Genomic DNA, 24,117 nt, shown 5'->3' on the forward strand with positions numbered 1-24,117 from the left:
ATAATATAATAATAATAATAATAATAATAATAATAATAATAATAATAATAATAAAATAATAATAATAATAATAATAATAATAATAATAATAATAATAATAATAATAATAATATAATAATAATAATAATAATAATAATAGCATAATAATAATGTGGCGGCATGGCGGATAATAATATAATAATAATAATAATAATGGCAATAATAATAATAATAATAATAATATGGTAATAATAATAATAATAATAATGGCGGTAATAATAATAATAATAATAATAATAATAATAATAATAATAATAATATAATAATAATAATAATAATAATAATAATAATAATTAATAATAATAATATACTGCGGCGGCGATACTGGCGGCGGCGATAAAATATTAGCGGCGGCGATTACTGCGTGGCGGCTTGGCGGCGATTACTGCGCGGCGGCGGCGGCGATTACCGTGTGGCGGCGGCGGCGAAGCAGCGGCAAGTAAGGCGATTACCGTGCGGCGGCGGCGATTACCGTGCGGCGGCGGCGATACTGCGGCGGCGGCGGCGATTACAGTGCGGCGGCGATTACCGCGTGCGGCGGCGATAGCGGCGGCGGCGGAAAGACACTGCGGCGGCGGCGGCGGCGGCAGCAGCGGCGGCAGTGGCGCAGCGGCGGCGGCGGCGGCGGCGGCGGCAGCAGCGCGGCGGCGGCGGATAACGGTGGCGTGGCGATTAGCAGCGGCGGCGGCGATAGCAGCGGCGGCGGTGGCGGCGGCAGCGATTACTGCGGCCAGCGGCGGCGGCAGCAGCGGCGTGATTACGGCGGCGGCGGCAGCGGCGGCGAGTGGCGGCGGCGCTGCGCGGCGGCGATCGGCGGCGGCGAACTCGCGCGGCGCGGGGTGCGGCGGCGCGAACTATGGCGGCGGCGGCGGCGGCGGATTATCGCGCGGCGGCGGCGGCGATTAACAGTGGCGGCGGCGATTACCGCGGCGGCGGCGATACGGCGTGATGGCGGCGGCGGCGGCGATTACCTGCGGCGGCGGCGGCGGCGACAGCGGATCGGTTCGGCGGCGGCGGCGTTACCCGGCGGGCGGCGGCGGCGGCGGCGGCGATATCGCGCGGCGGCGGCGGCGGCAGCCGCAGCGGCGGCGATTACCAGGCGGCGGCGGATACTGGCGGCGGCGGCGGCGCGCTGGCGGCGGCGGCGGCGCACTGGTTTAGCGGCGGCGGCGGCAGCGGCGGCGGCGGCGGCGGCAGCGGCGGCGGCGATTAGCGGCGGCGGCGGCGGCGGCGATTACCGCGGCGGCGGCGGCGGCGGCGGCGGCGGCGGCGGCGGCGACATCAGCGGCGGCGGCGATTAGCTGGCGGCCAGAATGCGGCGGCGCTAGCTATTCGGGCGCAGCGGCGGCGAATAATGGCGGCGGCGGCGGCGGGCGGGTAGCGGCGGCGGCGGGCGGGCGTAAGGGCGGCGGCACTGCGGCGGCGGCGGCGGCGGCGGGCGGCGTGCGGCGGTCGGCGGGCGGCGCGCGGCGGCGACAACGTGGGCGGCAGTGTGTGTGTGGCGGCGGGCGTGTGTGCGGCGGCGGGCGGCGCGAACCATGGCGGCGGCGATTATTAATAATAATAGCGGGCGGCGGCGGGCGCGGCATTAATAGCGGCGGCGAATATCGGCGGCGGCGGGGCGGCGGCGGCGGCGGCGGGCGGCGGCGATTACTGGCGGCGGCGGCGGCGCCGAAGCGGCGGCGGCGTGACAAGATAGCGGCGGCGTACGTAGTATTTGTTGCGGGCGGGCGCAGTCAGCGGCGGCGGCGGCGGCGGCAGCGGCGTGTGGCAGCGGCACATGGCGTAGCAGCAGCTGTGTGGCGTAGCAATAGCTGTGTGTGGCGGCGTATGCGGCGTGGCGGCGACCGACATTATGTATATGTAATATATTATATATATTATAGCTTTCTTACATAACCGCTATATAACACCCATATATAAGCAGCAACTAATACCATATATATATTGTATATCATATAATAGCTAACTTATTATCATGTATATATGTATAATATATAATAACCAATAACTCCAATGACCTTCCATCCATAATAATATTCTGACCAACATAATAATAATATATTAATAATAACCATTCAACTGTAATGTATATATATGATATATGTGTATATATGCTATAATATATGTGTATAATATAATATATATAATAATAATATGTGTATATATATGTATATATATATATGTGATATATATATATATATATGACCATATATCTGTAATAATAATGACATTAATGATGACACCATTACCTTTTATAATAATAATGTATAATAATAATAAGTAATAATAACGCTATGTGCATATACGTCCATGATGATGGTACCAATAATGTAATGAATAATAGTTAGTATATGTATATGTATGTATCAATAGTAATATATGTGTATATGTAGCATTATGTATGTGTATATGTAGCTATATGTTATATGTATATAATAACGTATATATATAGTAATGTGTATATGTGTATTTGTGTTTAATATAGTATAATATATATGTGACGTAATATATATATGTATGTAATATATATATGTATATATATATATGTATATAATAGTATGTATATATATATATATATATATATGTATATATATAATATACATATATGTATGCAGTATATATTAGTACATGTATATGTATACTATATATATATGTATGTAATATATTATTTATTATAACTATGTATGCTTGTACTATATAGTAATATATGTGCTGTGTATCTTCGACTATGCTATATATAAGCGTATCTAATGCGTACTTTAGCCTATGTGCGCTGATGTGTGCATAGCATAATATATGTGTAGCTAATGGCAGCTAACATACTAGATGCACGCCAGCAGTATGGTGATGTATGTGCGTAATGACTGTGTATGTAACTCTAATGGCGTAATATATGACTGTAGCGTCGGCGGCGGCAGTGCGTGTCTCTCTCTGGGCGTAGTGTGACTCTGTATGGCCGCAACGTCGTGCAGCGCTCTGGCTCTGGGCGTGTGTGACGACATATGGCGGCGAGCGTGTGTAGCGACGCGTAGCAATACGTGTCAGTGACAGCGTGTTGTGTGATAGTATAGCGTGTGTGCGCATGGCGTGGCTTGTGACGTGGCGTGATGACATACATAAGCGTGAGCGTGTTATGCGATATGCTGACGTGCTTAGTAGTGGCTATCGCATGGCTGATATTATTATGTACATATGATAGCTAGCGTGTGTGTGTATGTATACTAATGTAATAATAATAATATATAATAATAATAATAATAATAATAATAATAATAATAATAATAATAATAATAATAATAATATGTATAATAATAATATATATATAATAATATATGCAATAATAATTTAATAATAAATAATATCTTTTATATATCTCTTTCTCTATCTCTTATATGTAAAAATATGTTTATCTCTCTCTCTAATATATCTCTCCTCATTATATATATTATATAAATAAAATATGTTATATATATATATATATATATGTTTTAATATATATATATATAATAATATGTTTTTAATATATATATATATATATATATATATATATATATTGTTTTATATATATATATATATATATATATATGTATATATAATATATGTGATATATGGTTATATAATATATATTATATATATTTAATAATAATAAATATAATATAATATATATATATAATAATATCTAAGTATTCCTTAAAGAGGTGGGGTTTCAGGTGTCTCCGGAAGGTGGTGATTGACTCCGCTGTCTGGCGTCGTGAGGGAGTTTGTTCCACCATTGGGGAGCCAGAGCAGCGAACAGTTTTGACTGGGCTGGCGGGAACTGTACTTCCTCAGTGGTAGGGAGGCGAGCAGGCCAGAGGTGGATGAACGCAGTGCCCTTATTTGGGTGTAGGGCCTGATCAGAGCCTGGAGGTACTGAGTGCCGTTCCCCTCACAGCTCCGTAGGCAAGCACCATGGTCTTGTAGCGGATGCGAGCTTCAACTGGAAGCCAGTGGAGAGAGCGGAGGAGCGGGGTGACGTGAGAGAACTTGGGAAGGTTGAACACTAGACGGGCTGCGGCGTTCTGGATGAGTTGTAGGGGTTTAATGGCACAGGCAGAGAGCCCAGCCAACAGCGAGTTGCAGTAATCCAGACGGGAGATGACAAGTGCCTGGATTAGGACCTGCGCCGCTTCCTGTGTGAGGCAGGGTCGTACTCTGCGGATGTTGTAGAGCATGAACCTACAGGAACGTGCCACCGTCTTGATGTTAGTTGAGAACGACAGGGTGTTGTCCAGGATCACACCAAGGTTCTTAGCGCTCTGGGAGGAGGACACAATGGAGTTGTCAACCGTGATGGCGAGATCATGGAGCGGGCAGTCCTTCCCCGGGAGGAAGAGCAGCTCCGTCTTGCCGAAGTTCAGCTTGAGGTGGTGATCCGTCATCCACACTGATATGTCTGCCAGACATGCAGAGATGCGATCGCCACCTGGTCATCAGAAGGGGGAAAGGAGAAGATTAATTGTGTGTCGTCTGCATAGCAATGATAGGAGAGACCATGTGAGGTTATGACAGAGCCAAGTGACTTGGTGTATAGCGAGAATAGGAGAGGGCCTAGAACAGAGCCCTGGGGACACCAGTGGTGAGAGCGCGTGGTGAGGAGACAGATTCTCGCCACGCCACCTGGTAGGAGCGACCTGTCAGGTAGGACGCAATCCAAGCGTGGGCCGCGCCAGAGAGATGCCCAACTCGGAGAGGGTGGAGAGGGAGGATCTGATGGTTCACAGTATCGAAGGCAGCCGATAGGTCTAGAAGGATGAGAGCAGAGGAGAGAGAGTTAGCTTTAGCGGTGCGGAGCGCCTCCGTGATACAGAGGTCTGTAGTTGTTAACATCGGAGGGATCGAGTGTAGGTTTTTCAGAAGGGGGTGCAACTCTCGCTCTCTTGAAGACGGAAGGGACGTAGCCAGCGGTCAGGGATAAGTTGATGAGCGAGGTGAGGTAAGGGAGAAGGTCTCCGGAAATGGTCTGGAGAAGAGAGGAGGGGATAGGGTCGAGCGGGCAGGTTGTTGTTTAGAGGGCCACAGTGTATGCTGCTATTCCTCCTTTCTAAGAATGAAAGACAACCCCTGTTTTAGGGTTTGTAGTGTGGAAGTCGATCCTGTAAACCATACGCTTAGACCTAGATCAGATCAGTTGATGTTTTGTCGGTGTCTGAGGTGTACAGCAAGGGTAGACAGCAGGGGTTCAAACTCTAGAACCCAGTTCCTACATTTGAATATAAAAATTGATTTTATCAAACAAAACTTTGCTACATTTTATCTCTGGGACCATCAGGAAGACAAATCAGAGCAAGATTACTGAATGTAAGTACATTATTTACCTTCAGAGTTGAATGTATCAAACCAGTTGCCGTGATAAAAGTGTTTTGTTGTTGTGCACTCTCCTCAAACAATAGCATGGTATTTGTTCACTGTAATAGTTACTGTAAATTGGACACAGGAGTTAGATTATACAGAATTTAAGCTTTCTACCCATATAAGACATGTCTATGTCCTGGAAAGTTGTCTGTTACTTACAATGTCATTCTAGTAACATTAGTGAATGTTAGCAACAACCGTCCTGGTTTAGGGACACCGATTCCATAGAGGTTTATGCAACTCTGTGCAGCCAATGCCAATGTCTGCTTTAGGTATAATGCCTGGAGACGCTTGTGGATTTGATAGCTCTAATGCAGTTCCACCTCCAACACCGCCAAAACAACCGCTACGCTGATGTCGGCTAAAGCGGATCAGATTGAATAGAGCTCTTAGTCCAGGGAATGACAGAGTAGGAGGCTAGATCATCACCCTGCTTTTTAGAGGAGAGTGAGTGGGTGAGAGTGTAGTTCTAAACAGCCAAAGGCTTTTCATGGTTTTGTTTTTGAGCAAGAAGCCTTTCACAAGATGGCTGCTCTGGGATATTCCTTGTAAACTTAAATGAAACATTTAACTAGGCAAATAACAGGCAGCGTGTTATGCTAGCTTTATGTGGGTCCATTTAACTAGCGTGTTATGCTAGCTTTATGTGGGTCCATTTAACTAGCGTGTTATGCTAGCTTTATGTGGGTCCATTTAACTAGCGTGTTATGCTAGCTTTATGTGGGTCCAAACAGAGTGTCTGTTGTCGCTGCAGAAATAAAGGCTCTGTTCCACCATCACTTTAGTGGAAGATTACTGTATTAATGTTTTGAAACTACATACTGCATTTCAGCTTCAGTGAGCTTTGGAAGGCTCACATGAAACCAAAGAGACTCTCTCTGTGATGTTGTTTAGTAAAACATAGATTAGTACTACTAGACAGGCTGCAAGTCTGTTTCTGCTTGAGCCAGGTTGCTGTGGCTTTGCCATGGCGGTTATGTACTGTTGAATCAATGCAGAAACAGTGTGCTACTCAATCTAGGATACTGTAATGATGGGTTTGTGTTTTCTTCCAATACAGAGGAGCTTGTTACACCACCACCCACCTATGAAAGCCCATGGTACGAGGAGTATGACTACGGGCATAGTGGTGGACAGAGTACGTACACACACACACACACACTGTCCTTGTGGGGACCAAACAATTGATTCCCATTCAAAATCCTATTTTCCCTAACCCCTAAACTTAACCCTTAACCGAACCCTAACCCATGAACCTAAACCTAACCCTAACCCCTAAACCTAACCCTTAAACCTAATTATAACCTTAACCATAATTGCAACCCTAAACATAACCCCTAAGCCTAAAATAGCATTGCGAAATGTCTCCACTTGTCTGTATTGTCCTTGATTTACTATCCTTGTGAGGTAAAACCCCCCCAAAAAACACACACACACACGCACTCTGCACTGTAAAATAAACCCTTGGCCAAATCTTCAATAGAAATATGTTTTTCATTTCAATGGGACCCTGTGGTGAAATAAAGATTAGATAGACACAATAAAGAACTGGGCCTTTACCACCGAGTCAAAAGTAATGGGCCAACACTTCTCATTCCCCACAAGAATGAAAAAAAATAAGTGTATACTGTTTCAATTATATGGTCTGTTGTCTAAGTTTGGGTTAAGCAAGACTTTGGCAGCTGATGTTCCAAACTCCCAAGTAGGAAAATACCAAGTAACTGGAACAAACAACAGTCAGATCAAGATTATTACCCCCTTCAAACACTGTTTATCATTTGGATATTGTGGCAAACCTTAAGAAACACCTGGGCCTGTTCAGGAGGGGGAAACGTTACAGAATGTTTGTGTGTATTATGATTGGTTGTCTGTCAGGTACAATAGGAAATCATGACGTTGTCTTTTATTCTATCTGCAACGTTCTAAATATTTCACTCCACTGAAAACACCCCACATACACAGTATACTGGTACATGTAATGGGGAGGTGGGGGAAAGTAACCTCAAATTCAGCCATGATTGTTTTTTCCCTCCTTTGTTTACCACAGCGAAAAAACAGGAGGAGAGAGAGATTCAAAGGAGAGAAAAGGAGAGAGATATAGAGGTATTGTGCACAGACTATTTTCCATTATGATCTGAATGACAGTGATCTATCTATCTTCAGTTGTAGATACTTCACATATACAAGTAACATTTACACGTTGGTCATTAAGCAGACACTCTTATCCAGAGCAACTTACAGTCAATGCACTCACAAAATAAATGCTGGGTTAAAAACAACCCAATTTGGGTTTTTGGTAAATATGGGTAAATATTGGATAGAACACACACTGGGTTATTTTGACCCAGTCAACCGATTGGGTTGCGTGAATAACCCAACATGTTGAGTTGTTGGGATTACCCAAACATGAATTTAACGATCAGTCGTTTAAAAAGAATTAACTTTCATTTTGGGTTGACGAGCAATTTTTGGAATCACGTTGTTGATTTTCATAACAAAGTCCACGAGACACAGAACTCCCTTTTGCAGAACAGAAAATGCGTTGTCAAAATGTAGTTGCCTTCTCAAAACATAAATACATTCATCAAAACGATATTACACCATCGAAATTGCAAATACATTCATCAAAAGGAACACAACTGTCCTGCAAAAAGCAACCACACTTCTGTCCAAACAGACAAAACAGAAAGTTAGTCTTTCTTTTAAAAATCCCAGTAGATCAAAACATTTTCTTTGCAGTCACTAAATCATGATGATCAAAATTGGAAGTACAAAAGTATACTAAAGTGCAGAATTATGGGCAATTACTCTCCTTTTATGCATATTCATATATATCAAATCAAATTTGATCCCCGATTAAAAAAATAATAAAACAAGCACATTATGCAGCAGTCATTCATGGGTATCATCACAATCCATTTCCATCGTTTTTTAGTTTCCAATTGGGCACAGAAACACAATCCCACATTAGAAATAGGAAAGGTGAATGCAACGGAGGAACACAACTGATATGAATGTACAGTACAGGCCTCAATCCACATCAAAGCAAAAGTCTATAATGGAAGGTCACAATGTAAAAAACAAAACAAAAATTTACAAAAAAAACCAAAGTGACCCAATGTCTGCAACCCAGCAGATGGGTCAGCCAAACAACCCAGCAGATGGGTCAGCCAAACAACCCAGCAGATGGGTCAGCCAAACAACCCAGCAGATGGGTCAGCCAAACAACCCAGCAGATGGGTCAGTCAAACAACACAGCAGATGGGTCAGTCAAACAACACAGCAGATGGGTCAGTCAAACAACCCAGCAGATGGGTCAGTCAAACAACCCAGCAGATGGGTCAGTCAAACAACACAGCAGATGGGTCAGTCAAACAACACAGCAGATGGGTCAGTCAAACAACCCAGCAGATGGGTCAGCCAAACAACCCAGCAGATGGGTCAGCCAAACAACCCAGCAGATGGGTCAGCCAAACAACCCAGCAGATGGGTCAACCCAGCAGATGGGTCAAAACAACACAGCAGATGGGTCCACAGCAGATGGGTCAGTCAAACAACACAGCAGATGGGTCAGCCAAACAACCAGCAGATGGGTCAAAACAACCCAGCAGATGGGTCAGTCAAACAACCCAGCAGATAGGTCAGTCAAACAACCCAGCAGATGGGTCAGCCAAACAACCCAGCAGATGGGTCAGCCAAACAACCCAGCAGATGGGTCAGCCAAACAACCCAGCATTTTTTGTGTCCATTAAACTAAGGTAGGTAAAACAACCACATATCAGAGTCATTGCAAGTAAAACTTAGTAACACTGCGATGTCATACTTTGCACTGTCAAAGCAGATGAACATATGACCATGTCACTCACAGATTCATAATGTAGTGGAGGAATATCAGTCCCTAATGGTTCATGTTTCCGCTTAAAGCGAATGAGGAAAAAAAACACAGATATCCGTCTCTACCTGGGCATTGCAAACATGTAGCTGTGAAGCTTCAGTATGGCTCCACTTGCTAAGACTCTATCTAGAGCAGGACAAATCTGAACCATAGAGATGTGTTGTGAGGGAAGGTAGGGAAGGAAAGGTCGCTGGTTTGAATCCCCGAGTCAATTAGGTGAAAAATCTGTTGCTGTGCCATTGAGCAAGGCACTTAGCCCTAATTGCATCTGTAAGTCCCTCTGGATAACAGAGTCTGCTTAATGACTCAAATGTAAACGTCTTTAACCTGTATTGGTGCATGGAAGAAGCTTTGAGCTGGAGCAGAAAGAAAGGAAGAGACGGGACAGCAGAGAGAGGTTACAGAACATGCTGGAAGGAAAGATGAGGGGGAGAGAGAAACAACATAAGGGATAAAAACAGAGTAGAGAGTCAAACAGTAATGGAGGGGAGAGATGTTGAAATCATGAGCTTAGGATGAAGATCGAAACACTCGGGATAAGAACCAACAGCTGTTGCCACATGTTCCATTCTGTACTGTACCTCCGAGGAGAGGAGAGTAGAACCAGCTAAATGTATCATCAGAATGGAACCAGGGACTTTTGTCTATGGGAGATTACACTGAGTGTACAAACATTAAGGACACCTGCTCTTTCCATGACAGACTGACCAGGTGAATCCAGGTAAAAGCTATGATCCCTTAGTGATGTCACTTGTTTAATCCAATTTAATCAGTGTAGATGAATGGGAGACACAGGTTAAAGAAGGATTTCTAGGGCCTTGAGACATGGATTGAGTATGTGTGCCATTCAGAGGGTGAATGGGCAAGACAAAATATTGAAGTGCCTTTGAATGGGGTATGGTAGTAGGTTGCCAGGCGCACCGGTTTGTGTCAAGAACTGCAATGCTGCTGGGTTTTTCACACACAACAGTTTCCCGTGTGTATCAAGAATGGTCTGCCACCCAAAGGACATCCAGCCAACTTGACACAACTGTGGGAAGCATTGGAGTCAACATGGGCCAGCATCCCTGTGGAACGCTTTCAACACCTTGTAGAATGGGGGTGGGGATACTCTGTCCACCACTAGCTGTGATTGCACATGTGTATGCAGAACAAAATCACATTTAATACAAAATGTGACAGCTTTCACATCCAGTTAGAGATAGACACTTTAAGCAGGGTTACCCATAAAATGTGACTGGTGGTTATGAAAGTTCAGATACAACAGTGTGCGGCCTGTCTTAGATTTACTGAAGAAAAAAAGAACAATCTGAATTTAATCAGCACATTCCTGAATTTGGAGAAACATAATACATCTGGTTTCCTGCCTATCTGCAATGTGGATCCTCTGAGGCATTACTGCAGTTGTCGATAAATACACACACACACACACACACACACACACACACACACACACACACACACACACACACACACACACACACACACACACACACACACACACACACACACACACACACACACACACACACACACACACACACACAGAATCCATTACTGGAATTGTAGTTAGTGATTGACTATGGTCCTATTTGACAGAGAGAGCTCAGCAGAGGAGGGAGGAGGAAGAGAGGGCCAAAGCCAAGAAGAGACCACACGTATTCAAGGAGCCCAAAAGTAAGTAACTTGCTACCATCCAATGATACTATACTCGGTTAGTCAAAGTTTTAGCAAGAGCTTCAGAGGTTTTCCATTGTGGTTTGAAGTTTTTGTGATGTGTGTGTGACTGAGATGTTTTCCCCTGGTGGCAGAGTGTCCTCCCCTGGGTATGGAGTCTCATAGGATAGAATCAGACCAGCTGCTGGCCTCCTCCATGTCTCACTACCGCTACAGCCAAGCCAGGGCACGACTCAACATACAGGTAACCCTAACCCTTACACACTAACACTAACCTTAACACACTAACCCTCACACACTAACCTTAACCTTCACACACACTAACCCTCACACTCTAACCTTAACCTTCACACACTAACTCTCAAATGCTAAGTCTAACCCTCTCACACTAACCTTAACGTTCACACACACTAACCCTCCACACTCTAACCTTAACCTTCACACACTAACTCTCACATGCTAAGTCTAACCCTCTCACACTAACCCATAACCCTTATACACTAACCCTAACACATTGACTAACCCTAAGTCTCAGTACTGCTCCAGCCAACACAGAGCATGACTCAACATGCAGGTACACTCCTCACACTAATTCGAACCCGACGGTAAGCCCCCTTACACTCATCTCCAACACTGTATGGTTTCCATGGTTTCCAGGCTTCGGATGATGAGGAGGACATGCATGGTGGGGCATGGTGTCCTAACCCAGAGGACAATATTCACTGGTTTGAGATGGACGCTCGCAGAGCAACAGAGTTTACTGGGATCATAACACAGGGACGAGACTCACGCAACGAGTAAGACACACAAGCACACACACGTTTATTTTACTATCCTTGTGGGGACCAAAACATGAGTTCCCATTCCTATTTTCCCTAACTCCCTAACCCTTAATCTTAACCCTGAAACTGAATCTAACCCTAACAGATCACCCTAAACCTAATCCCTAACCTTAATCCTAACACTAAAATAGACTTTTTACTTGTTTTACCCTCCTTGTGAGGACTTCTGGTACCCACAAGGATAGTGAAACCAAACCAAACACACACACACAGTGAATTTCAGAAATATCAAAGACAAAATGGTGAGAAAATGTGTGTGCGTCTTTCTGTTTCAGGAGTGACTTTGTGACATCGTACTACGTGCAATTCAGTAATGACAGCAGAGAATGGAAAACCATCCATGACGGTTACTCTGACTGGGTGAGTCTGTCAGCCTCGCTGCTTCAAATGTACTTTGGTCCCAGGGTTCACTCTCCTGCTTTTTTTTAATGGGGCACAAAAGTTCACCATGTCAAATATATTTGTCTCTCCCTCTCTTTTTACCCCCCTCCTCCCCCCTCTCTCTGTCTCTAGTTGTTTTTTGGTAACTCCGATAAGGATACCCCTGTGCTGAATCAGTTAGCTGAGCCCATACTAGCACGCTACATCAGAGTTATCCCTCAGAGCTGGAATGGTAGTTGCTGTATGAGGCTGGAGGTACTAGGCTGCCCACTGCCTGGTGAGTGACACACGCACCCACCCTACTAGACTTCTGGTCCCCACAAGGATAGTAAAACGTAAAACACATGCAAACGTTCACACTGTGCATTTTTATTTCCTCAGACCCCACCAGTGCCTACCAGAGGCTGCAGAATGAGGTGACTCCAGTCCAGTACCTGGACTTCAGACATCACAACTACTCAGACATGGTCACGGTGAGACGGAACACTCCCATTTCAGGGGACTTCAAACCTTAAGGTCATCAGTGCCACCTGTTTGAACTTGAATCAGGTCTAATGTTTTGTCTGACAACTGACTTCAACTCTGTCGTGACACTTTGGGGATTCATTTACTAAGATTTGTTGGGCTTGAACAAAGACTGGCACAGACCCCACTGAAGGTGTCCCGGACCAGGGTTGGTAAATGCTGCTTTCCCCTGTGCGTCTCTTCTGGTAGATGATGAAGTCCGTGTCTGAGGAGTGTCCCAACATCACCAGTATGTACAGCCTAGGTCGCAGCTCCAACGGACTGGACATCCTGGCCATGGTGATATCAGGCAACCCCACAGAACACGAGATAGGTAGGATAAAACAAATATTGTGTCTGTGTCCACAGTTTTCAGAACATGCACCCATTAGTTATTCCAGGCTAACTGCACCCATTAGTTGTTCCAGGCTAACTGCACCCATTTGTTATTCCAGGCTAACCTTCATAGAAAGCTCTGTACTCATGTCCTCTCAAGCATGGAAAGACAATGACAATCTGTGTTTTTCTCCTTAGGTGAGCCGGAGTTCCGCTACACGGCCGGTCTCCATGGAAACGAGGCGACGGGGCGGGAGATGGTTCTTCTTCTGTTGCAGTACCTGTGTAAGGAGTACAATGATGGCAACCCTAGAGTGCGCCGCCTGGTGGAGGGAATACGTATCCACCTGGTGCCCTCACTCAACCCGGATGGGCAGGAGAAAGCCCTGACAGTGGTCAGTACTGGATATCATACGGTTCATTCTTGGATTGCGGTGTTGTCCCTTGACTTTGACACCATGTAAAAACAATTAAAAATTACCAAAACATTAAAAATAATACATTCTAATTTTATTTCATTGTTATTTAATAAGAAAACACATGTAAGTCCTTTGTACTGCAAAACAGCTATTGTGCATCGTTGAAACTACAGGGGGCTAGCAAATTGGCTTGTCCCACTGGTGATGTGTAGGGGTGTAGTGACATGTTTTGGTGTTTAGAGATGCTGTATCTATTATTTTGAATGCTAGACAGTAAACAAAAGTATTTAATATACTTTTGATCTCCCAAACTCAACTCTGGACCTTGAAGCCAGTTCTACTGTATTGTTTCATTGTTCCCCTCTAATCAGGGATTGATTTAGACCTGAGACACCAGGTGGGTGCAATTAATTATCAGGTAGAACAGAAAACCAGCAGGCTCTGGACCTCGTAGGGTCAGAGTTGAATAACCTTGCTGTAGATCAATAAAAACACCTATTGTTTTACTAGTAGAATGTGTGTCCCTCAGTTTTATGTCGTTGGTGTTACCACTTTGAAAATCGTTGATTACAAAGATATACCAAGACCTTGAGCATTTTCTCCCGTGGCAAACTGTTATTGAGGGAGGGTTCTATATACAAGAAAATGATTATCTTATCACGACCTTTCAGTATGTTATACATTTGAGAATTTCATGTATCATTTTGTGTCAGACAATTTAAATAAATGAAATAATGAATCACTTCAGTAAATTATTTATTTAAGGATTAACCTTAAATTAATTAAATTAACCTTAGATTTGAGCATTTGTGGCCTCCATTTCACAAAATCCTCATTGGTGTTACTACTCCACTGGTGGCACAATGTTAACATAATGGTAAAAACATATTTTAAGTCATTAAGCTACCATATTAGTTGATTTAGAATGGGAAGATGTACCCAACTACATTTCAATGAAAAATCAAGTAATTATTTTCCAAAATGCCATGCCAAAATGCCACCGTTATTCAAGAACGACCCTTACAGGGAAATACAGCCTGTATTTATACTTTACACTTCCAGGGTGCAAATCTGTTTTCTTCTATTATGGAAAAGGGGTGCCAGACAGTTTCTGATTTAGCCAACTTGTTGTCCTGTAGGAAAGTATTGTTGTATGCAGGAACAGTCTAGCACCCAACTTTATTTTCCTCAAGAGAAGAAAACATATCTCAAGTCAAGACTAGAGACATTCAAACAAATCCTAAGACGTTTGGTTTTAACACATTGATATTACTGCAGTAAAAATGCAGCCCATATCTCCATAACATCCTGTCCCATTGACACCATAGGGTTCCGAGCTGAGTGGTTGGACAACAGGCCACTGGACGGAGGACGGCTATGACATCTTCCAGAACTTCCCAGACCTGAACAGTGTTTTGTGGGAGGCCGAGGACAAGGGCATGGTGCCCAAACTGATCCCCAATCACCATGTCAAGATCCCTGCAGATCAAGAGGGGGATGACAGGGTGTGTGGAGGAAGGAGGTGGAGGGAGGGAGAGGGGAAGGAGGGGATGGTAAGGGAGAAAGAGAGGGGGGGGGCGGGACGGTAAGGGAGAAAGAGAGGATGAAGACAGGGTGTGTGGAGGAAGGTGGAGGGAGAGGGGAGGGAGGGGATGGTAAGGGAGAAAGAGAGGATGAAAACAGGGTGTGTGGAGGAAGGGAGAGGGGAGGGAGGGGATGGTAAAGGAGAAAGAGAGGGGATGAAGACAGGAGGGGACAAAAAGGAGAGAAGGAAATGTAGATGGTGTGAAGAGCAGAGACATTACAAGCAAGTCCATTTCTCTGTTTATCAACTTAACAAGGGGACCCGAGAGGCACAGTGGTCAAAGTCACTGCATCTCAGTGCTAGGGACGTCACTACAGACCCTGGTTCGATTCCAGGCTGTATCACATCCAGCTATGATTGGGAGTCCTATAGGGCAGCACACAATTGGCCCAACATCCTTCGGGTTAGGGTTTGGCCGGGGTATGCCGTCATTGTAAATAAGAATTTGTTCTTAACTGACTTGCCTAGTTACATTTTAAAAAGACGGCTGCTGTTTGTTCTTCTTGTTCTGCAGATTGCTGTGGAGACTCGAGCCATCATCTTGTGGATGGAGAGCCACCCATTCGTACTGGGGGCCAACTTCCAGGGGGGGGAGAGGTTCGTGGCGTACCCATACGACAATCACCACCTAACCAAGACCGCCGGCACCAGCACCAGAGAGGGCAAGAGAGAGAGGGCACAGAGTCGCAAGAAGAGACAGTACGAGGCGCTTCTTCTCTCTTTCTCTTCCTGCACTCTTGGTATTTTTGGCAGGAATAATAATGATATGAAACCAAATAAACAATCAACTCCATTTAAATCATTCTTCTAGGTACGAGGAGTTTGACGTGACGGAGTGGGGGAGGGACTACGACCGCGAGGAGCCGGAGGAAGACGATAGAAACAGGGGATACCAGCAGCCAGAAGAAGACCAGTGGAACAGGGGATACCAGGAGCCAGAAGAGGACCAGTGGAACAGGGGATACCAGCAGCCAGAAGAAGACCAGTGGAACAGGGGATACCAGCAGCCAGAAGAAGACCAGTGGAACAGGGGATACCAGCAGCGAGAAGATCAGTATAACAGAGGATACCAGCAGCCGGAGGAGGAGTGGAGGGGACATGGCTATGGCCACAGGGAAGAGGAGGATGACAGAGGGAGAGGGGAGGATGACAGAGGGAGAGGGGAGGATGACAGTGGGAGAGGGGGGTACGCAGAGCCTGAGGATGAACCCAGGGCCACAGCAGACGCCTCATTTTTCAGGTGTGTAGCATGAAGTAAATGTTTTTATTTAACTATGCAAGTCAGTTAAGAACTCATTCTTATTTACAATGACGGCCTACAGCGGCCAAACCCGGACGACGCTGGGTCAATTGTGCGCCGCCGTATGGGACTCCAAATCACAGCCGGTTGTTATACAGCCTGGATTCAAACCAGAGTGTCTGCAGTGACACCTCTAGCACTGAGATGTAGTGCCTTAGATCTCTGTGCCGCTCGGGAGCCCAAGTTAACCACAGATCTAGGATCAGATTACCCTATCTGACTGTGTGTGTGTTTGTGTGTTGTAGGTGGTTGGCCATCTCTTATGCCTCTACTCACCTGTCGATGACATACACTTCCCACGGCTCCTGTCACGGCAATGACATCACTGGAGGCGTTGGAATCGTCAATCGCGCCAAGTGGCAGCCCGTCACAGGAAGTAAGGACTGACAACATCCCTTTTTTATTCCATTGTTGTCTGCTGTTCATTAAGCCATTTTTTATGATGGTCGACATTACATACAGTAGTTCAAAAAGGTTGAAACCTGTAATGTAACATTGATTAGAGTAAAGGACCCAGTTTTGGGGATAATGGCGCTCTCTGGTGGTTCATCATTTGCAGTGCGGGTTCTCACCTATCCTTCTCCCCCTCTCCCTCCATCCTCAGGTATGAATGACTTCAGCTACCTGCACACTAACTGTCTGGAGCTGTCAGTGTTCCTTGGCTGTGATAAGTTCCCCCATCAGAGTGAGCTGGTCATTGAGTGGGAGAAGAACAGAGAGGCCATGCTCACCTTCATGGAGCAGGTACACAGAGACACACGTATGCACACACAGAGAAATTATTAACACATTTTGAGAGTATACCAAACACACACACAGTCCTGGAGTGTGGCCGTAGAGCAGTGGTATTCAAATCTGGGGTCGCCAAAATGTAATATTATGTATATATACAGTGCATTCGGAAAGTATTCAGACCCCTTGAATTTTTCCACATTTTGTTACGTTATGGGCTTATTCTAAAATGGAATAAATAAAAATGTTTCCTCAATCTACACACAATACCCCATAATGACAAAGTGAAAATAGTTTTTTTTTTGCAAATGTATATAAAAAATGACCTAACTTACATATAAGTATTCAGACCCTTTTCTATTTTTCTATGAGACTCGAAATTGAGCTTAGGTGCATCCTGTCTTCATTGATCATCCTTGAGATGTTTCTACTTGAGTGGAGTCCACTTGTGGTAAATTGGACATGATCTGGAAAGGCACACACCTGTTTATATAAGGTCCCGCATTTGAATGTGTATGTCAGAGGAAAAGCCAAGCCGTGAAGTCAAAGGAATTGTTCGTAGAGCTCCGAGACGGGATTGTGTCGAGGCACAGATCTGGGGAAGGGTAACCAAAAAATGCTTGCCGCATTGAAGGTCCAAAGAAGTTTGGAACCACCAACACTCTTCCTAGAGCTGGCTGCCTAGCCAAACTAAGCCATCGGGGGAGAAGAGCCTTGATCAGAGAGGTGACCAAGACCCCAATGGTCACTCTGACAGAGCTCCAGAGTTCCTCTGTGGAGATGGGAGAACCTTCCAGAAGGACAACCATCTCTGGGATCGCAAGAAATTGTGGGAAAAATGGGGTCCCCACTGAAAAAGTTTGTATACCACTTCTGTAGAGTGACTGACCTTTTGAACCCTGGTTTTCACCCCACTCAGGTGCAGCGTGGGATCAGGGGTGTAGTAAAAGACAATGAGGGGAACCCCATCGCTAATGCTACAGTTTCTGTAGAGGGGGTCAACCATGATGTCTCTACAGGTGGGTAGTGTCTGGCTTTGTGTTAACCATGTACCATAGCCTACTGCCCTTGGCATTCTGACTGCTGTGCACACATGAATGTAGCTATGCACTGTTATATTGGTATATTCATTAAACTACAGCTGGGGTAGATATTGGTAACAACCTGTTGTCCCTTCCCCCTGAACAAACGTACATGCAGTGGATGTCCAGGAGCCTGCAAGTGCCATCTTTAGTGAGTGTGCAGTCTAAGCCCTCTCCTCTCTGCTCCCTCCACAGCTGTAACAGGGGACTACTGGCGCTTGTTGAACCCAGGTGAGTACCGTGTGACGGTGCGGGCAGAAGGCTTCGCCCCCCTGACCAAGCTGTGTGTGGTGGGCTACGAGGCAGGGGCAACTACCTGCAGCTTTAACCTGGCCAAGTCCAACTGGGACCGCATCAAACAAGTGGGTACTGCTACACCCGTAATTATATTGCCTATTAGCCACTTTAGAGCCATTGAAGCACTATATAAATGCCATCTATTCATCCACAGATCATGGCCCTGCACGGCAACAAGCCCATACGCCTGCTCAGCCACGGCAACGGCGGAACAAGACAGAACACGGTCTCCAATGGCAACAGGCATCCCGACAGGGTCTCCGCCATAGATCCTAATGTGCGTCGCAAGCAAATGCAAAAGCTAGAGCTCGACCGCCGTCGTCGTCTACGGCAACAGAGACTGATGAGATCGACAACAACGTTGCCCCCGACGACCACGCCAGTTCCCACGACAATAGAGGCGGAGCCCACCACTGCTTGGTACGACTCGTGGTTCATAGGAGAGGGGCAAACGTCGGCACCGGAAAATTTCACGGACTCCATCTTGGATTACAAATACGAGTACAAGATTGACGATTACTAAACTAAACACCAAGGCCTTGCTCAAATACAGGTATTTGAACAGGAACAATGTCATAGTCCTGAGCCCAGGCTGTTAACTCAATTCTTAGAGTAGACAACTAAGTGACCCCTTAAAGGGATATTTGGCAATGATGCCCTGTATCTACTTCCCCAGAGTCAGAGGAACTCGTAGATACCATTTTTATGTCTCTGTGTCAAGTATGAAGGAAGTTCGAGTTAGTTTTGCAAGCCAATGCTAACTAGCATTAACACAATGACTAGAAAGATGCTAGCAGATACCCATAGACTAGTTAGCAATTTCGCTAGCGCTAGTTAAGAACTTCCTTCAAACTGCACACAGATACATAAAAATGGTATCCACGAGTTCATCTGACTCTGGGGAAGTAGATACATCCCAAAGTATCCCTTTAAAGAACTGACAGGTTCTTGAAACTCCAATAACTCTGGAAGCCCCCCAGCCATCCATTCTTTCAGATCAACAAAGGGGCCACAAGAAGTGTTTAGGTATATCTGCAAAAACTGATCAAAGGAACAATGCAGTGTTGAATGCAAAAACAGTCAGGCACACAAGCTAATGCCAGTGGTCTGTATAACTGCTCGAGTAGGTATTTTGATACAACGTTAACACACACAAAAATGTCAGTTTCGAGTAGAAAAATAGAACCACTGATATCTGGAAAACACATTTTATACCAATTCAATATGAAAGGTTGTTGCAAAGGCTTTCCTGGAGAATGTACTTCAGAGATCATGTAGATCTGGTGGTGGTAGATTACGCACTTGTTTTACTATCACCTCCCACCCTTGAAGTGTCAAAACAAAGAATCAAAGTTTCTATTTTTCTTATAAATTGTGGATTAATGTACATTATTTTTACACATTGACAGCAAAGTCATAATATCGACATACAGTAACTTGACAAAAATGTTTGTTGAATAGTAAGAGAGAAATCAAAAGAGATTTCCTTAAATGTTCCTCATAATTTAGCTGAGGTAGAGGAAAGACATTTTTTTCAATTAATAAAGGCTTGTTTACATACAGCATTTGTGTTTTGTTCTTCATGTCCACACTGAGCTCAAATGTGACCGACCCCCTCAATTTGGTCTTATGTGGCAGAATTGGAATTTCTGTTTTTTTTTTTTACATTGGATAAAAGTAGAGACTCAGAACTAGAAAATGGTATAGCATACACTGCATTTGAGGAATAATGGGAAAGTAATTCTGCTTTGAAAGTTGATAAAGTTGATCCTTGAATGTTTTGGTATACTTACTGGAGGGCTCTGTCTCCACCCATTCAGCATCTCTTAAGCCTTAGCCCCACCCATTTCTGTGGGTGGGACTAAGGATTCACATGTGAGGCCATGTGCTAAACAGAGTGAGTAGTTTAGTAAACAACCAAAGATTAAGACTAAAAGTGGTAAAAGTAGTAGCCTGCAATAAGGAAAAACTCCAGGTAAAAATACACTTTCTCGTCCTTGGCCTATATCCTACCATGACTTTGGTGCAGGTAATGTTGTTCTTCACATTACCGTCTCTGGTAAACACACTATATCAAATAACATCTAAGTTTATTTGTCACATGCACAAGACACAGAAGGTGTAAGTAAACTGCTCAGTGAAATGGTAACTAGCATTGTAGCAATAGCAAAACCAGAAAGTGTCCAGGTAAAAAAAATGGTATAATTATTAGATGAAGCTTCTCCGACACACTTGTCTAAATTGATGGGTCATGTGAATCATGGTCCCATGCTTCATGAGCTGAAATAAAATATCCCAGAAATTCTCCATAGACACAAAAAGCTTGTTGTGTCCATTTTTTTTTACATCCTTGTTAGTGAGCATTTCTCCTTTGCCAATATTAATCCATCCACCTGACACCTGTGGCATATCATGAAGCTGATTAAATGGCATGATCCTTACACAGATGCACCTTGTGCTGGGGACAATAAAAGACCCCTCTAAAATGTGCAGTTTTTGTCACACAACACAATGCCACAGATGTCTCAAATTTTGAGGAAGCACGCAATTGGCATGCTGACTGCAGGAATGTCCAAGGTATCTGAGACCAACAGATGCATATCTGTATTCCCAGTCATGTGAAATCCATAGATTAGGGCCTAATGCATTTATTTCAATTGACTGATTTCCTTATATGAACTGTAACTCAGTAAAATCTTTGAAATTGTTGCATGTTGCATTTATATTTTTGTTCAGTATAAATTGGGAACCATGTGTTGACAAATACAGGAGTCTGGGCACTGGCACAGATACAAAACACTTCATTTGAAATGAAGTTCCATCACACACCTGTTCACACCACACACCTTTCATTCATAATAGCTTTCAACTCAAACCGTACTGGGATACTGGGATGACTGCAGAGCATTGTTGAACTAACATATTCACTAAATACTTGTGTCATTGCTTGTCTTTGCTGATCAAGATAAACCAACGAGAGACTTCAGACACTATGTCCCAGTCTATGAAGTAAAATGCATTTCAAAAAGCTTTCTGAACACTGCAAGGAACATGTTTCAATGTCAATTATCTCTCTGTCTGTGGCTTCTGCCAGGGCATTAGATATGAATTCTCTGTAAAACTTGTGGTTAGCATTTGGTCCAAACGTCGAAATTTGTAGGAGGTGAAACGTGTTAAGTTTATCTGTCAACACTGAAGGACAGGCCTTTGCTGAGCCATGTCCCATGAAAGATGAGTCCAGGTAGTGTGTGGTAACCTTGTTGGTTGTGGGGTTTAAAAACCTTACGTGAACATCCATTTGCTTTAGCTTGTTAGGTTCAAACTTTTCAGAGTAAATCATTCACGGACACTAGAGAAGCTTAACCAAGTTTAATTATTCCCAAAGGGTCGTTACAGATGTAATTCAGACAAAAAAAACATTTTTCTCACCATCACAAATATATATACTCCACTTTAGACACCCCTCCTTCTCTCCAATCCTCACATCTTATGGTTCAACAGTAAGAGGGTAACAGGATAATATAACAATTATTTCTCCCTTTGGGGGATCTGACCTGACCTCCTCAACTCAACCCCTCCTTCGCCTAATCCACAGATGTCCTCTCGTATCACCAGTCGCACTCGGTGACTCTCTCCCGTCCACCCAGCACATGCCACAGCAACTGTCTTTCTACAGATCACACTCCTTTATATACTATGCGTCTGATCTATCATGTCTTTAATATCTCAATGTTCAAAGTTTAGCCCGAATCCAACAAGCTGAAGTGGTTTGTTCTGCGATTCGTCAAAAAGCAGCACATTACAGTCCCGTGTGGCTCAGTTGGTAGAGCATGGCGCTTGCAACGTCAGGGTTGTGAATTTGATTCCCACGGGGGACAGTTACGAAAAATGTATCCGCTCACTACTGTAAGTTGCTCTGAATAAGAGTGTCCGCTAAATTACTAAAATGTTAAATGTTATTTTGCAACTTGTCCAGGAGGTGGTGCCGCAAGTAAGGTGCAAGACTATAATTGATCTTGTAGGCTCTGTTTGATCTTCTCCCCACAGGCATATGACTTTTCCATTATCCTGTCTGGAAACATCGAGTGGGAAATTGTGGTGTTGTCATCTGCACTTTTGCAAGAGTAGTGGGAGACCACACTTCATTGTCCATAGGATCTCTGCACGCCATGAAATCGTTGTTTCGGATTCATGAAGAGAGTTTTGAAGAAATAAAAATCAAATCCAATCCAATTGTATTTGTCACATACACATGGTTAGCAGATGTTAGTGCGAGTGTAGCGAAATGCTTGTGCTTCTAGTTCCGACAATGCAGTAATAACTAACTAGTAATCTAGCTAACAATTCCAAAACTACTACCTTATAGACACAAGTGTAAGGGGATAAAGAATATGTACATAAAGATATATGAATGAGTGATGGTACAGAGCGGCATAGGCAAGATACAGTAGATGGTATTGAGTACAGTATATACATATGAGATGAGTATGTAAACAAAGTGGCATAGTTAAAGTGGCTAGTGATAAATGTATTTACATAAGGATGCAGTAGATGATATAGAGTACAGTATATACGTATACATATGAGATGAATAATGTAGGGTATGTAAACATTATATTAGGTAGCATTGTTTAAAGTGGCTAGTGATATATTTTACATAATTTCCCATCAATTCCCATTATTAAAGTGGGTCAGTGTCAGTGTGTTGGCAGCAGCCACTCAATGTTAGTGGTGGCTGTTTAACAGTCTGATGGCCTTGAGATAGAAGCTGTTTTTCAGTCTCTCGGTCCCAGCTTTGATGCACCTGTACTGACCTCGCCTTCTGGATGATAGCGGGGTGAACAGGCAGTGGCTCGGGTGGGTGCTGTCCTTGATGATCTTTATGGCCTTCCTTTGACATCGGGTGGTGTAGGTGTCCTGGAGGGCAGGTAGTTTGCCCCCGGTGATGCGTTGTGCAGACCTCACTACCCTCTGGAGAGCCTTACGGTTGTGGGCGGAGCAGTTGCCATACCAGGCGGTGATAAAGCCCGACAGGATGCTCTCGATTGTGCATCTGTAGAAGTTTGTGAGTGCTTTTGGTGACAAGCCAAATTTCTTCAGCCTCCTGAGGTTGAAGAGGCGCTGCTGCGCCTTCTTCATGATGCTGTCTGTGTGGGTGGACCAATTCAGTTTGTCTGTGATGTGTACGCCGAGGAACTTAAAACTTACTACCCTCTCCACTACTGTTCCATCGATGTGGATAGGGGGGTGGTTCCCTCTGCTGTTTCCTGAAGTCCACAATCATCTCCTTAGTTTTGTTGACATTGTGTGTGAGGTTATTTTCCTGACACCACACTCCGAGGGCCCTCACCTCCTCCCTGTAGGCCGTCTCGTCGTTGTTGGTAATCAAGCCTACCACTGTTGTGTCGTCCGCAAACTTGATGATTGAGTTGGAGGCGTGCGTGGCCACGCAGTCGTGGGTGAACAGGGAGTACAGGAGAGGGCTCAGAATGCACCCTTGTGGGGCCCCAGTGTTGAGGATCAGCGGGGTGGAGATGTTGTTGCCTACCCTCACCACCTGGGGGCGGCCGTCTGGAAGTCCAGTACCCAGTTGCACAGGGCGGGGTCGAGACCCAGGGTCTCGAGCTTGAT

The 24,117-nt window shown here is 44.6% G+C and overlaps 2 protein-coding genes across 2 annotated transcripts in view; both read left to right on the forward strand.

Moving 5' to 3' along the window:
* Positions 1-7,584, forward strand: part of LOC124034103 (proteoglycan 4-like) — a 30,006-nt gene extending 22,422 nt beyond the window's left edge. The window contains exons 6-7 of the mRNA XM_046346846.1: positions 6,497-6,574; positions 7,484-7,584. Coding sequence (XP_046202802.1) covers positions 6,497-6,574; positions 7,484-7,569 — 164 coding nt within the window. The 3' untranslated portion in view covers positions 7,570-7,584. The remainder of the gene's footprint in view (positions 1-6,496; positions 6,575-7,483) is intronic.
* Positions 7,585-10,858: 3,274 nt separating this feature from the next.
* Positions 10,859-20,048, forward strand: LOC124034104 (adipocyte enhancer-binding protein 1-like). Its single transcript, XM_046346848.1, has 16 exons — positions 10,859-11,008; positions 11,143-11,252; positions 11,666-11,805; positions 12,126-12,210; positions 12,364-12,508; positions 12,613-12,704; positions 12,946-13,069; positions 13,270-13,466; positions 14,819-14,995; positions 15,590-15,774; positions 15,887-16,315; positions 16,621-16,751; positions 16,980-17,119; positions 18,027-18,126; positions 18,385-18,551; positions 18,641-20,048. Exons 2-16 carry the CDS (start codon positions 11,160-11,162, stop codon positions 19,007-19,009), a joined length of 2,574 nt encoding a protein of 857 aa, XP_046202804.1. The 5' UTR covers positions 10,859-11,008; positions 11,143-11,159; the 3' UTR covers positions 19,010-20,048.
* Positions 20,049-24,117: the final 4,069 nt, after the last annotated feature.

Source organism: Oncorhynchus gorbuscha, linkage group LG04, assembly GCF_021184085.1.
Source record: "Oncorhynchus gorbuscha isolate QuinsamMale2020 ecotype Even-year linkage group LG04, OgorEven_v1.0, whole genome shotgun sequence".
Lineage (NCBI taxonomy): Eukaryota > Metazoa > Chordata > Actinopteri > Salmoniformes > Salmonidae > Oncorhynchus > Oncorhynchus gorbuscha.